Genomic DNA, 12,937 nt, shown 5'->3' with positions numbered 1-12,937 from the left:
AGTACACACAAAGCCTCCATTTGGTGCCTGGTACAGAGTAGGTGTTCTGTAAATGTCAGCCAAGGTTATCACCCACCCACATACCCCTTCAGACACATTGCCCCCGCCCAGTGGTACCCAGGCCTACTGGGCCTACTCATTATCTGATTTGCCACCCAAGGGCTCAGTGAATAGCCAAGGACACAAACCGGAACAGGTAGCTCTGTTTTCCAGCTTTTATGAAAATTAATAACATTAATAGTTCACAGAAATATACATACACACCTCACTATGTACATAGTCATTAAGTTATTAATTAGTCTCTGTATAAAATGTTTCTACATTAGTGTTCGGGGCTTCGCCCGCTCAGTCCTCGGCATATTCACAGTAGCAGCCCCAGGGCTTGGTCCTGTGGGTGGGCAGAAGGGTGGCAGTATGGCGCATGGCCAGCTCTACGCAGACACAGATGTCTTGGGCTGTTTGCCTTCCAGTGCTTGGTCCCTGTTCTAGCTGGCACCTGAAGAACAGCTGTTCCATGAGTGGGCAAACAGGTTCTGGTCCCGCATGTGGCCAGATGACCCAGGCCTTGTGTGTGGTGGCATCATGGGTCACACAGGTCCTAAAGGATGCTGGCCAGCTCTGTGGAGTCTGTGTCAGAGCAAGCTGAGCTGCTGGCTTCATCCCTGGAAGAGTCAGAGGAGCCTGGTTGGACGAAGTGTTTGAGAGTGTGTCCTTACCCCTCCCCACTGCCACCTGCCTCCTTCTGGGATCTTGGCCCTGCAGTTAGTTCAAGTGGGACTCTAACTCATAGGACAGTTCACTCCCTCCCACTTTCAGTTCAGGAACTTCCAGCGTCTTTGTTTGCTGTTCTTACTACACACAGGGCACCATAAACCTCAGGGCTACATTCTGGCCTTGGCTGGCTGATAGGCTGGCATGACTCACTCCACTCTGCCCTCTGGTCTCAGGCACACCTGAGCTTCTGCACAGCAGGAGCTGCCAGAGAACTAGGCAGAGCTCAAGGCCCAACTCTACCCCTTATCCACTGGGCAGATCCACGCTCTTCCAGCTTAAACCTCAGTTTCTTCATTTGTACAACAGGAACTCTAAGAAACGTGGCCACCCAGGATTGCCAGAGGACTACACAGATCCTGATGGTACACTTCTAACAGGCAGGAAGCACTTGGAAGTCTGGGATTTGGGTGTGTTTGGGCACATGGCAGGCACCCAGAAAGTGTTTGTTGAGTGAATAAAGGTGAAGTTACTCAATTCAGTGGCCAGCATGTAACTTAATGTTGGGGCTATTAATGAAGGGTGTGTCAGAGGAAGTCTAGGCTTGGCCACCAGAGACAAAAGTGGGGACTCAGACTAGATGACAACCCCCACAGTCTCACCGCAGAGCCTGAAGGGCCTTCTTATTCTGACGCCGCTTCTCCTCATTGATGGGGTACAGCTTGAAGAGGAGGAGGCCCAGGAGGATGAGGATGATGGGAGCCATGGTCACCAGCATCTTCAGGGTAAACTTGACCTGTGATGGCTGGGAGCAGCCCCGCGCCTGGTACCCGGCAAAGCTGTGGGAATGGAGCCAGTGATGAGAACGTGATACCTGGAACCCAGGCCTGCACACCCCACATGAGCTCCCCCCACTCACTCTAGATTGAGGGTGGAGATACCCAGCGAGACGCCGGAGGCAAACTTGGTGAAGAACACATAGAAGGAAAAGAAGATGGGCTCAGTGTCGTGGCAGTTGGGATGCTTCAGATGGAAGTCGTCGATGACATCAGGCAGCATGGACCTAGGGAGAGAGTGATGGCGGCCATGAGCACCTCCCTCCACCTAGCTAGCCATCCCCGGTCCCCCACCAGCCTGTGTGGCTCCGGTGTCAGTAAGAAGAAGAGGCAGCTTTCTAGGGAACAGGCTCCTTTTGCTAAGACGATCCCCATTCTGGGTAATTAGCTTGACGAATGGAGGACAGGTCAGATGTTAGCCCCTATTTCTCTCTGTGACTGGGTGTTCTTGCACAGTTCACAACCTACACAACTATTGTATGCGACAGTTCAAGAGCTCCCTAACCAGTTCTACAAGACCCATAGATTTGGCGTTGTAGGAGAAGCTCTCAAAGAACTCTCCCCAAGGAGCCTTAAGTGCTGGGGGGGTGGGAGGCTAGAAATATACCTACCAAGGTAACAAGAAGGCAGCTGCTACACTGACGCCGGCTGCTATGGCCACCACATAGGTGACAATTAGGTTACTCTCCATGAGGGCCACCAAGATGAGAAATGGCACTGCTGACTAGGGGAGGGGACGCAGGAAGATGGATTAGCTGGAGGCTCCCACCGGTCCATCCCTTCACTCCACCCAAGACCCTTGCACCCAACTCACTGAGATCCCGATATACACAGCTGTCTTCTTGCCAAACCGGGTGAGGAACCACTGCCAGATGGGAATGCTGAATGTGGCCGAGAGCTGTGGATGGACAAGGGATGAGAGAGACGAGTTAGAGTCCCAGACCCTTCCTGCCCTTCCCAAGACTCCAAGAGCGACCAAGTGGCATTCTTTGGGCAGTGAGGAGGTAAAGGCACATGTGTGACAGCTCCCTGAGGGAATGAGAGATAGTCCAGCCTTTTAATACCTCTGAACACCAAGTTCCATAACTTTTGTTTGTTTTGTTTTTGCTGGTCCTGGGGTTGAATTCAGGGTCTGGGAATTATTATCTCTGAGCTTTTGTGATCAATACTGGTGGTCTACCACTTGAGGCTCTGCTCCACTTCTGGCTTTTTATGCTAGTTAATTGGAGATAAGAGTCTCAGGGACTTTCCTACCTGGACTGGCTTTGAACTGTGGTCCTTAGATCTTAACCTTCTGAGGAGCTAGGATTACAGGCATGAGCCACAGGTGCCCAGCTCCCTAAAGTTCTCAATATCTTTGTTTTTGCTAGGCTCACCAACCGTCCACCCCAAACTCCTCTTATAATCCTCACTAAGCAATTATACATCAAATCCAACCAAACATTCTAGAAAACCTTCCTCCGCCCAATCTGAGGACATCCCCCGACTGTCTGAGGAAGCATTGCACAGCCTGTGCTACATATGTTCAGTCTGCCCACCACCCTCACTCCCCACACTCACCATGATGGCCAAGAGTAGATTCTGGAACTCATTACGGAAGCCCAAGGTGTAGGTGCAAAACAAGGCAAAGTTTCCCTCTACCAGCTAGACAAGGGAGGGGAAGGAAATGCAAGGAAAGACACAATGTTAGGGCTGAGCCACCTGAACATATTTGTCATGCTTACTCCTCCCCATTCCACCAATCCCTAGGTTTAGTCACCTCTCGAGTCCTCTCCAACCCACTCCTGTTACATCTCCCCTCGGGTTCCCCAGAGGAACAATAGTCAGGTCCCCAACTCACCATAAAAGCCAGGGAGGTAAAAAGGAAGCCAGCAATGAGTTTGACGTAGGGACCATGGCTCAGGACCAGCCGGAGGCCCCGGAGGAAGGATATTTGTTCAGTCTTCTGGGCCTCATATGGTTCTGAGGACCACAGAGGGCAGTGAGGAGGGAGTAGAAGGTCAGGCAGAAAGACACAGCCCCCTTGTGGTGAGATCTGCCCCTTTCCCAGGTTCCTACTCACCTCTCTGCTCCCGTACGCCCAGAGTCAGGATGATGGCACAGATGACATAGATAGAGGCGATGACTCCAGCTGCCAGCAAGTATGCATTTTGCTATAAAAGAGGCAACGGGGACGATATAGAAAGACAGTCTGATTTCATCCTAGCAGTCTCACCCACAATCTCAGATGAGTCCCTTCTCTGCAGGCCTCATTGTCTCTCCTCTATGAACTAGAAGGATCACCCTGGGTCTATGGTGGCTTCTCAAGGCTGTGCAAAGTTCAGAGTACACAGTGTTACAAAGCCAAAGCTGTAGAGTCTTGGAGCCTGCAGTTCATATCTGTAATTCATTAGCTCTACCACCCTGGTCAAATAGCACAAGCCTCTCTTGGCTTCAGTTTTCTTATCTGCAAAGTGGGCATATTATCATGTTAAAAGTTATGTCTATGCTGGGTACCAGTGGCTCATGTCAGTAATCCTAGCTGCTCAAGAGGAACATGGTTCAAAGCAGCCCAGGCAAGAAAGCCTGTGAAACTCTTATCTCCAACTAACCCCCAAAAGAACTGGAAGTGGAGCTGTGACTCAATTGATAGAATACTAGCTAGCTTTGAGCAAAAAAATTAAGTCACAGTAAAGGCTCTGAGTTCAAGACCAGCAGGCACCCAGAGATAAATCATACATTTCCCATGCCCAACAGTTAGTAGTTATTACTATTTTTAGGATGAGTGCAAAGCACTTTATAGTTCTCCATCCCCTCCAATCATTGCCCTGTAAGGAGCCTCACCATTTGTTTCAGTGAGGTGGTGCTGTGTGTCCGATTGGCACTTTCTGGGACCAGTGAAGACTCATTAGGGTCCTGGAGACAAGGAGCATTTGCTTGGCCCACAATTTGTCCCTGGATCGCTGTGCCTAGCACTGTGCCCAGCACCTCCACGGTCATCCCTGGATGGTGACAAGAAGGACTTTGTAGAGGGGCCTGGTTCATAGGCTCAGAGGATGGGAGCTCAGCTCTAGCTTCAAGTAGGATGGATATGAGGAAAGGGCAGATGACACCTGGGCCCATGTGTATGTGGTTCTGTGTGATCTCAGGTTAGTCCTTGAATTGCTCTGGGTCTCGCCTGAGCAGTAAGGGGATTGAGTTCTTTTTATGATAATTTCATGGGATGTGGGTGTAACGTAATGGGAAAATGCCTCCTGTGCCTGTCTTGAGCAAAGAGCTGAGCCATCAATCGAAGAAGTATAGCAGGAGGATCTGGAAGTGAAAGACCCAGGGTCCCCCTACGGGCAAGGTCAGCCCGGCTGGGGAGAGACTTACGATAGGCAGTGGCAGAGTCCCGCTCGCTCTGCTCCGTGCTGATGAACATGGTGAGCGCTGAGTAGGGAACGTGGAAACACTGGCATAGAACAAAGACCTTTGCTAGTCAGATGGTAGGCAGACAAATGAAGAAGGCCCAGGGACTGCCCCAACCCTGCCCCAGAGACACCCAGAAGTGCAGAGAGAGGGGAGGACATACTCACCGTGACCAGTGTCTCAAAGAGGCAATAGAAAATCAGGTACCAAAGGGTCTGGCCCTGTGAGAAGTCAGGCACGAACCAGATGAGGAAGTAGGCGATGACGGCCAGGGGTGTGGAGAAGATGATCCTGAGGAAAGGAAGAGGGCTGAAGAGGAGGTTGGAAGCTACAACTCCAAGAACTTGGCCCAGCCAGAGGTTCAGCTCTGCTCCTCTGGGTACCACCAGGAAAGAACTTCCTCTCCCTGAATCTATCCATCTTAGGGCCTCTGGGATGATGCTAGTGGCCAAACTTGGAAGGGTCCACTGGGACAGGACCCCTGATGTGGAATATGAGGAGATCAAGATGAGACCTTGAGTTTCACTTATGTCTCCCAAAGAGCTAAGGTTCCAGGGGCAGGGGCTTCTAGGCTAGGCTAGGAGAGCTGAGAATGGAGGCCAAGACCTTGGTAGAACAGGGAGGCAACGAGAAGGAACAATCCTAGCATCTAGGTATTTCCACATGCGTGCAGGCATCATTTATGCATAAGTAAGGAAGCTGGAGTGGGTGGGCAAGGCCAGCTCTAGGTGAAGGAAGATGGAGGGGCATGTGGGAGGACCAGGGCCAGGGAGGGTCTGCCACTCGTGAGTCTCAATTATCACAAATGCTTAGACTCTACAGACTGACCTTACAGCCTGAGCAGTGACAGTCAAGGTGTACAAAAGTAAAAGGAAGGCTTTATCACACTTCAGGGATCCAATTCTGTTTCTACCAATCAGCTATAAAAACACTTGGCTGGGCACTGGTGACTCACACCTGTAATCCTAGTTACTCAGGAAGTTGAGATCTAGGGATCATAGTTTGAAGCCAGCCAGGGGCAGGAAACTCTGGGAGACTCTTATCTCCAGTAAGCTACTCAAACAAACAAACAAACAAACAAACAAACCCAGAAGTGGTGCTGTGGCTCAAGTGGTAAAGTGCTCACCTCAAGTACAAAGAGGCTCAGGGACAGTGCTCAGGCTCTGAGTTCAAGCTCTACAAATAACAACAAAAATGGCCTATGTGCCACATTTTGCCAATTTTTAAAAAAGGTAATATAGCAAATTAGAAGGTGGTGAGGGCTTATGCAGAGAAGAGATATAGCAGGATGCAGAGAATCAAAAATAAGAATGGCATTGCATTCACCTAGGCTTCACTGAGCAGACAGTAACTATAAAGATGGGTGAATCCAGGAACTGGTCTGGCAGATGTCTGAGGCCAGAGCAGGTGGGCTGGGGGAATGGTTAGTGCAAAGGTCCTCGGGCAGAAGTATGCCTGGCAGGGTGATAGAATAGCAAGGTTGTGGGGCTAAAGCACAGTGAGCAAGAGATGAAAGCTGGAAGAGGAAATGGGACACCTCGCCGGCTACTGGAAGGGCTGCTTCTGTTCTACTTCAGAGACTTGAAGTAGTCTTTTTTTTTTTTTTTTGGCCAGTCCTGGGGTTTGGTCTCAGGGCCTGAGCACTGTCCCTGGCTTCTTCTTGCTCAAGGCTAGCACTCTGCCACTTGAGCCACAGCGCCACTTCTGGCCATTTTCTGTATATGTGGTGCTGGGGAATCGAACCCAGGGCCTCATGTATACGAGGCAAGCACTCTTGCCACTAGGCCATATCCCCAGCCTGAAGTAGTCTTAAGACTTAAGACGTTGATAGGAAAATGTAGAACAGTGCTTGGGGCACTGAGTGTTTGCTGTGATCACATCAAGAGTGGGCTGGTGGGAACCAACACGGGCCATGCACAGGGTGCTGCAGAAGGCATGGGGCTTGGGACTCAACGAAGGTCTAACCTCTGGTCCTGCCTGCAGCATCTCTGCTGCCCTGAGTCACCATGTTGAAACCTTGCCTCTCACTGCTGGCTATGAGAATGTGAGGAAAAGCAAATGTTAGTCTTTCTGCTTTGGAGGACAGGATCTAAAAGACTTAAAAGCCAGGCATCTTTGGTTTGCGCCTATAATCCTCACTATTCAAGAGGCTGAACTCAGTGGATTGTAGTTTGAAGCCAGCCCAAGCAGGAAAGTTTGTGAGACTCTCATCTCCAAATAACCAGCAGAAAGCCAGGAGTGGAGTTGAGGCTGAAATGGGAGAACACTAACTAGCCTTGAGCACAAAAGATCAGGAACAAACCCAGGCCCTGAGTTCAGGCCCCAGAACCTGCACAAATGGGTGAATAAATAGATAAGTGAAAAAAATTCAGACTTCGAGGAGGAATGATTTGGGACCTGAAAGAAGAGAAAGTGTAGGATTAAGAAACCTTAGTGAGCCCCAAACTTTCCTATATTGCAAGTGAAAGGGGTACCAGGTCCTCAACACTCATGAAGGGCCAGGGTTGTCAGTGTGATGTGCACAGGAATGTCATATACACAGCTGCCCCTCAGCCTCATGAGCCACCCAATGAGTAGTCAGACAAGCACAGAACTGAGGCAGAAGGTATCCTGGAGGGACCCGCAGCAACTTTCCAGAATGGTTGCCATACCTGCCCAGCCAGAGTGCTAAGATCCTCTCTTAGGCAGCGAGGGCCTGCTGGGCCCTGCCTCCCCCATCCCACCCAGATCCAAGTGAGTAAGTAACTGCAGAAAACAGGCTACTTGGGGCCTTTCCCAAACACTCCATCCCAGCCTGCAGGCAGCTGAGCAGTGCTGAGGAGCCCCTTGTGACTGGGAGTAACCTCATGTGTTAGGCTGGCCGAGCAGCTGCCTCCCATTGGCTGGACCTCATGAGGAGATGTGGCACAGAGTCCCGCCTTCCACCGGCTGCCAGGAGACGGGCAACGAGCCAAGTCTCACAGGCTGGTGCTTAGGGAACCCTGAGCAGCCTGCCCAGGTAAGGCAGGCTTTCCTGGCCCTGGCCCTGGCCCTAATGCCTGGATCAAAGGCTCTAACCTGGGCCTTCGCCAAGGGCTGGCAGGATTGGGGTGGGTGGGGGGCCTCGTGGGAAAGGAAGCTGTGGAGGTGTGGGGGCTGTGGGAAGAGCTTTGAAGGCCGGAGACCAGGTATGGGCGCCCCTGGGGCAGGAAGGCGCCCACTTGAGCTTGGATGGGCTGGAGATGAAAGGGGTATTCCCCCCCACTCCCTGAAGCAGGATGTCCTGGAGGGAACCAGAGGCCGAGCCTGGCCTGTCTTGCATGTGTCTCCCTTGCTGTCTGATCTATGGAACCGCGTCCACCCCCCACCCTCCTTGCCCCACAGCCTGAGACTGAGCAGTGCAGGGTCAGCAACAAGGAGAAAGGTAGTTCACATCCTCTAAGGCACTAGAGATTATGGGCCTCCAATCCCATTCCCAGAATTGCCCCTAGCCCCTGCCCAACACAAGCCAGCCTGAAGGAGCACCAAGTTCTCCATTGCTTAATATATCCTAGACACTGTTCTCAGTGCTTTTCATATACAGAAACATTTAGCTGGGTGCCAGTGGCTCACACCTGTAATCCTAGCTACTCAGGAGACTAAGATCTAGGATCGCGTGGTTTGAAGCCAACTCAGGCAGCAAAGTCCATGAAACTCTTATCTCCAATGAGCCACCAAAAAGCCAGAAATGGAGCTGTGGCTCAAATGGTAGGGCCTTGAGTGACCCCTGTACCAGATCAAAAACCATTTAATCCTCACTGTGGCCCTATGAGACATTCCTTAGTCCCATTTTCTAGATGAGGAGAGGACACTTAAAGCTCAGAGATGTTAAGTGACTTGCTCAGCACTGCACAGGTACTAGTAGTGAAGCTGGAATTCAAACCCAGGCGAGCTAGCTGCGGAGTGCAGTCTCCTCACTGTTCTGAAAACCTACCTCTGCCCCTAGAGAAGAGGTAAGTGGACGAAGGTAGAAGTCCAGCTTCACTAGGGAGAATGAATGGGCTTTGGGGAGCTATGAGGTTAGGCTGAGGAAAGCTAGTCAGCCTAGCACTTGGACCAGCCTAGGAATGAACTGGCTAGCTAGGTGTCCCATGTCTGGAGCCACTGAGGCTTCCGCTGGGGTTTCAAGATTGGGCTTTTACATCATCCCTTCTCCTTACCCTGTGACAAGAGATAGAAGGATCGAGAAGAGGCAGATAAGCTAGAAGCCTTGCCTTCTGCATCTTCCACTTACCAGGGCATGAGGCGACCCAGTTGGGTCCAGGGGGACTTGCTGATGCAGAAGCCCACCAGAGGGTCAGTGACAGCATCCCAGGCTCGGCCCACAAAGAGGATGATGGACGCATTCAAAGGGTTCACCTACAATGGGGAAGACACAAATGACAACTCATTCACTCTACTTACCTCAGTCCTTACTGGTAGACAAAAGCAGCTAGGCCCTTGAGACCCTATGCTGCTACCACCTGGGCCTTTAAAAATGATAAATAGCAGGGATATAGCTCAGAGGTAGAGCATTTGTCTAGCATGTGTGAGGGCCTGGATTCAATTCCCAGTGCTGTGAGGGAAAAATAAAATTATAATAGTACTTTCTCAGATAATAACAGGCCAGTGTTAGAAGCTTCCCAGCCTTCTGCTGCCCTTAGAAACATGCCATCAAGGCTGGGAATATGGCCTAGTGGTAGAGTGCTTGCCTCGTATACATGAAGCCCTGGGTTCAATTCCTCAGTACCATACACACAGAAAAAGCCAGAAGTGGCGCTGTGGCTCAAGTGGTAGCTAATCCTAGCTACTCAGGAGGCTGAGATCTGAGGATTATGGTTTGGAGCCAGCCTAGGCAGACAAATCCGTAGGACTCTTACATCCAATTAGCCAGCAAAAACATGCAACTAGAGGCATAGGTAAGGTGCTATCATTGAGTGAAAAAGCCAATGAGAGCATGAGGTCCTGGGTTCAAGCCTCAGTACAGACACATACACACATACACAAAGTGGCCCTCACTAGTTATTCAAGCTATCCCCTCCCACACAAACACTCTAGTTTCTACATTTAGATTCTCTGGGCTCCTCTGCATCCGTCAAAACCCTGCTATTGTTATTACTCTAGAAAGTTGGCAGCATCTTCCATACTGTAGTCCCCCCAATCTGATCCCCACCCCCAATTCCAATACTTACTATAAACAATTTAATACTTCAGCTGTAGGTATCTCAGAATTACACCCTACCCTGAGCCCAACCCATGGGAATTAGTGAAAAAAACTAGCTGTTGAATGAACTCATTTATCCTTTCTGGGGCTTAGTGTTCCCCACCTGTAAATGGATACAACGAAGATGACCTGCCTGCCAAGTCAGATGCTACACAGAAAAGTCAGCCAGGGCAGGAGCCCTGGTAGCCATCGCTATTCAGTCCCACTCTCCCCTCCAGACAGGGCAAATTCTCAGGATGCCAGGCTGCTGGCCAAGGCTTCTCAAAGCACAAAGTTGCCCTGGTTCACCCAAAGCATCCCTCTGTCAAAGCCCCTACGCCCTGGGGTGTTTTAACTTAGCAAAGCATTTGAGGGCCTCTCTGACCACCAACAGGCTGTTGTTCCTCAGGTGAAGGTGGAATACAGCTCCTTCACAAGCCTGGCAATGTTCACTAACCTCTGAGCCAAGCCAGCTGACTGTCTTCCAGCCAGGGACATGGTGTGCCAGTATCTTCTGAGAACAGCGTCACCAGTCGGTCCCATTCTCCTTTACACTACTGTCTACCCCCCAGGCTCTATTGCTTTTGCCAGGCAACCAGGAATTGCTAGTTAAGTAAGACTCCTGCTGGGAGAGAGACTTCCCTCCTAGATACTTTGGAAAGTCTTATTCCTCGTTTCACTGTGACTGGGAGAGTACAGTAGCGATTTGGGGTGTGTTTTACAGATGGGGAAAACTGAGGGATTCCTATCCTTTCCCATCTCAGGATGCTAAAAGAGCCCTGGAGGGCTCAATCCACTCACCAGAGCCACGTCCAACAGGTAGATTTGCAGGAAGAACCCCAGGGCACAGCCTGTCACCTGGTAGGGAGCCCCTCCAGCAGCATAGCAGAGCTTATTGCAGATGGACAGCTGCTGTTTCTTTTTTGGTTCCTTCTGGGAAGAGAAGGTAAGGATGAAAAGAAGCCCAAGATCCTGGTCTCCATAGACCATTCCTCCAGCCAGAGGCCAGGAGGAACAGCTCTGCTTTGCTCTGTACCCACTCAGGGAAATCCCACTTCCTGCAAAAGAAGAGAAAGAGAGTCTATTTTTTAAGAACTTGGGGGAAAAGAAATTATACTGTAAAGGAAGTTACTCCAATCTACCTCCTGCAGACCATCTTTAAAGAACCACTCCCAGGGCCTGGGCCACTGCTTCTTCCCAAATTCCAGAAGGGGAACATGCCTCGGCAGCAGACCTGTCCCCACCTGGCACTAGCTGCCACAACCTGAAAATCCTCTTGCTGCCAAAAGCTGCCTGAACCCAGCACAGACTCCTGCCCTGGCTCAGAGGCCAAGATCCACCTGCCTCCTGGGTGAGAGCTCAGAGTGGCAGGGGCCCAGCCCAGCTGGCTGCAGCCACAGCTGTTCATTCCATCTGTCCCAGAGACCCTTGGTCCCTGTAGGCAGCCCCAGGATTCAAGCAAATCCAGGATTTGTCCTCAACTCCAGCTCCCTGACATATACATCTCTTCCAGCTCCTAGGGGACCTTGAAGAGGGAAGGATAAGGCCTCCAGGTGACTAGACCTTCTCGGGGTGGGGGGGGCAGTAGAGAGGCTAAGCGTTGCCCAGGGAAAGGAGAGATTACTCATACTTGGTAACAGCGTAATTGCTCACCCGGTTCCTTCCAAGGATCAGTTAGTTAATAAAATTAAAATTAAAAGGCGGGTACCTCGCAAGTGGATCTATTGCCAGAGATCCCTTCCTGGGGCGGGGAAGGAGGGGGGTGGGCCGCTCCTGTTTTCATTTGGTCGTTTAATAAGGTTCTTGAGCCAGGCTGAGGCGGAGGGTTGAGGTGCACGCCATGCGCGCGCGCGCGCGAACACCCACATTCACACAAACGCCTTCAGAACGTGCGGCTCCTTTAAGAGCAGAGCCCTTGTTCTTATGAATGAACTTGAGTGGCCCTCCGCAGAGTTGAGGCGCGAGAGTAGGCGAGTGGGGGGGGGGGTGCGCGCTCTGGGGAGTAGGGGTAAAACATGGGGGGTGGGGAGCCACAGGGGTTCCCAGATCCTGAGGTCTCTCCATCTTTTAAGGCGATAAACCAGAACCTGTGAGCACTGAAGTACCAGAACGGGCTGGGCGCAGAGACTTCCGCAGAAATGCGGAAACGGGGTGAGCAAAAGGGGGCGCCTCCGCCGGCTAGAGACCTTCTCCATCACTCCCTGACCCTGGGCCATTTGCCCTTCTCTATCCCCCCCCACCTCCTCCAACCCACCCCCCGTCACTCTTTTGCATCCAGGGCCTGCCGGTCCCCAGCTCTCCCACGTGTCTGTCCCAAGCCCAGATCCAACTTCTGACGCCCCCTGGTACCCCCGTCCTGGCCTGCCCATCACCTCCAGCCCTGCTCTCGGCGCGCTGGGCCCTTACCTTCACCTGCGCCGGGCGTTCGCCGGCTTGGAGGATGCCGGTGGGCAGCAGTCCAGCCGCGGAGCTGCTCTCGGCGCCCTCTCCTTTGGCCATGACCCGCGGGCCACGCCGTCTAAGACCGAGACTGGGACGCCGGGATGCTCCCCTGTTCCGTAAGCCCCCACTCCCTCCGGGCTCCCGTCGTAGCCGCCGCCGCCGCCGCCGTCGCCACCACGATCGCCACGCACCAGCCGAGCCGGGAGGCTGCCGAGGCACACACTCGCCGCACGCCCCCCTCCGCGCCTCTTAAAAGCTACGGCCCGGCCCTCCAGCATCCGGCCAATCCCCGAGCCGCGCTGCCGCGCCGCCGGCCAATCCCAGCGCCCGCCGGCTCCCCATCACGCCCCACCCACCC

The 12,937-nt window shown here is 52.2% G+C and overlaps 1 protein-coding gene across 3 annotated transcripts; it reads right to left on the bottom strand.

The window, feature by feature from the left end:
* Nucleotides 1-201: 201 nt before the first annotated feature.
* Nucleotides 202-12,719, bottom strand: Mfsd2a (major facilitator superfamily domain containing 2A). Of its 3 annotated transcripts, none has more exons than XM_048350981.1 (14): nt 12,544-12,719; nt 10,939-11,070; nt 9,190-9,314; nt 5,105-5,228; nt 4,902-4,980; nt 4,371-4,528; nt 3,610-3,700; nt 3,388-3,509; nt 3,108-3,191; nt 2,362-2,445; nt 2,159-2,271; nt 1,631-1,774; nt 1,374-1,550; nt 202-662 (listed from the first exon to the last, which is right to left on the bottom strand). In XM_048350981.1, exons 1-14 carry the CDS (start codon nt 12,634-12,636, stop codon nt 599-601), a joined length of 1,590 nt encoding a protein of 529 aa, XP_048206938.1. In that variant the 5' UTR covers nt 12,637-12,719; the 3' UTR covers nt 202-598. The 3 variants fall into 3 exon arrangements, with proteins under 3 accessions (XP_048206938.1, XP_048206939.1, XP_048206940.1); XM_048350982.1 differs by having other exon boundaries at nt 10,939-11,067; XM_048350983.1 differs by having other exon boundaries at nt 10,939-11,067; nt 12,550-12,719.
* Between the last annotated feature and the right edge of the window lie 218 nt (nt 12,720-12,937).

This window comes from Perognathus longimembris, chromosome 7 (genome assembly GCF_023159225.1).
Source record: "Perognathus longimembris pacificus isolate PPM17 chromosome 7, ASM2315922v1, whole genome shotgun sequence".
Lineage (NCBI taxonomy): Eukaryota > Metazoa > Chordata > Mammalia > Rodentia > Heteromyidae > Perognathus > Perognathus longimembris.
The sequence above is the reverse complement of the archived record's forward strand: the minus strand, read 5'-3'. Positions and strand labels throughout refer to the sequence as shown.

Excerpts from the sequence above, each read along its gene's own strand:
- Mfsd2a (XM_048350981.1), bottom strand. The coding sequence starts at position 12,636 with ATGGCCAAAGGAGAGGGCGCCGAGAGCAGCTCCGCGGCTGGACTGCTG. Across the intron at positions 5,229-9,189 it reads CTGGGTCGCCTCATGCCCTG|GATCATCTTCTCCACACCCC; the intron begins GTAAGTGGAAGA and ends TCCTTTCCTCAG. Across the intron at positions 2,446-3,107 it reads ATCTACTCTTGGCCATCATG|CTCTCGGCCACATTCAGCAT; the intron begins GTGAGTGTGGGG and ends GTCCATCCACAG.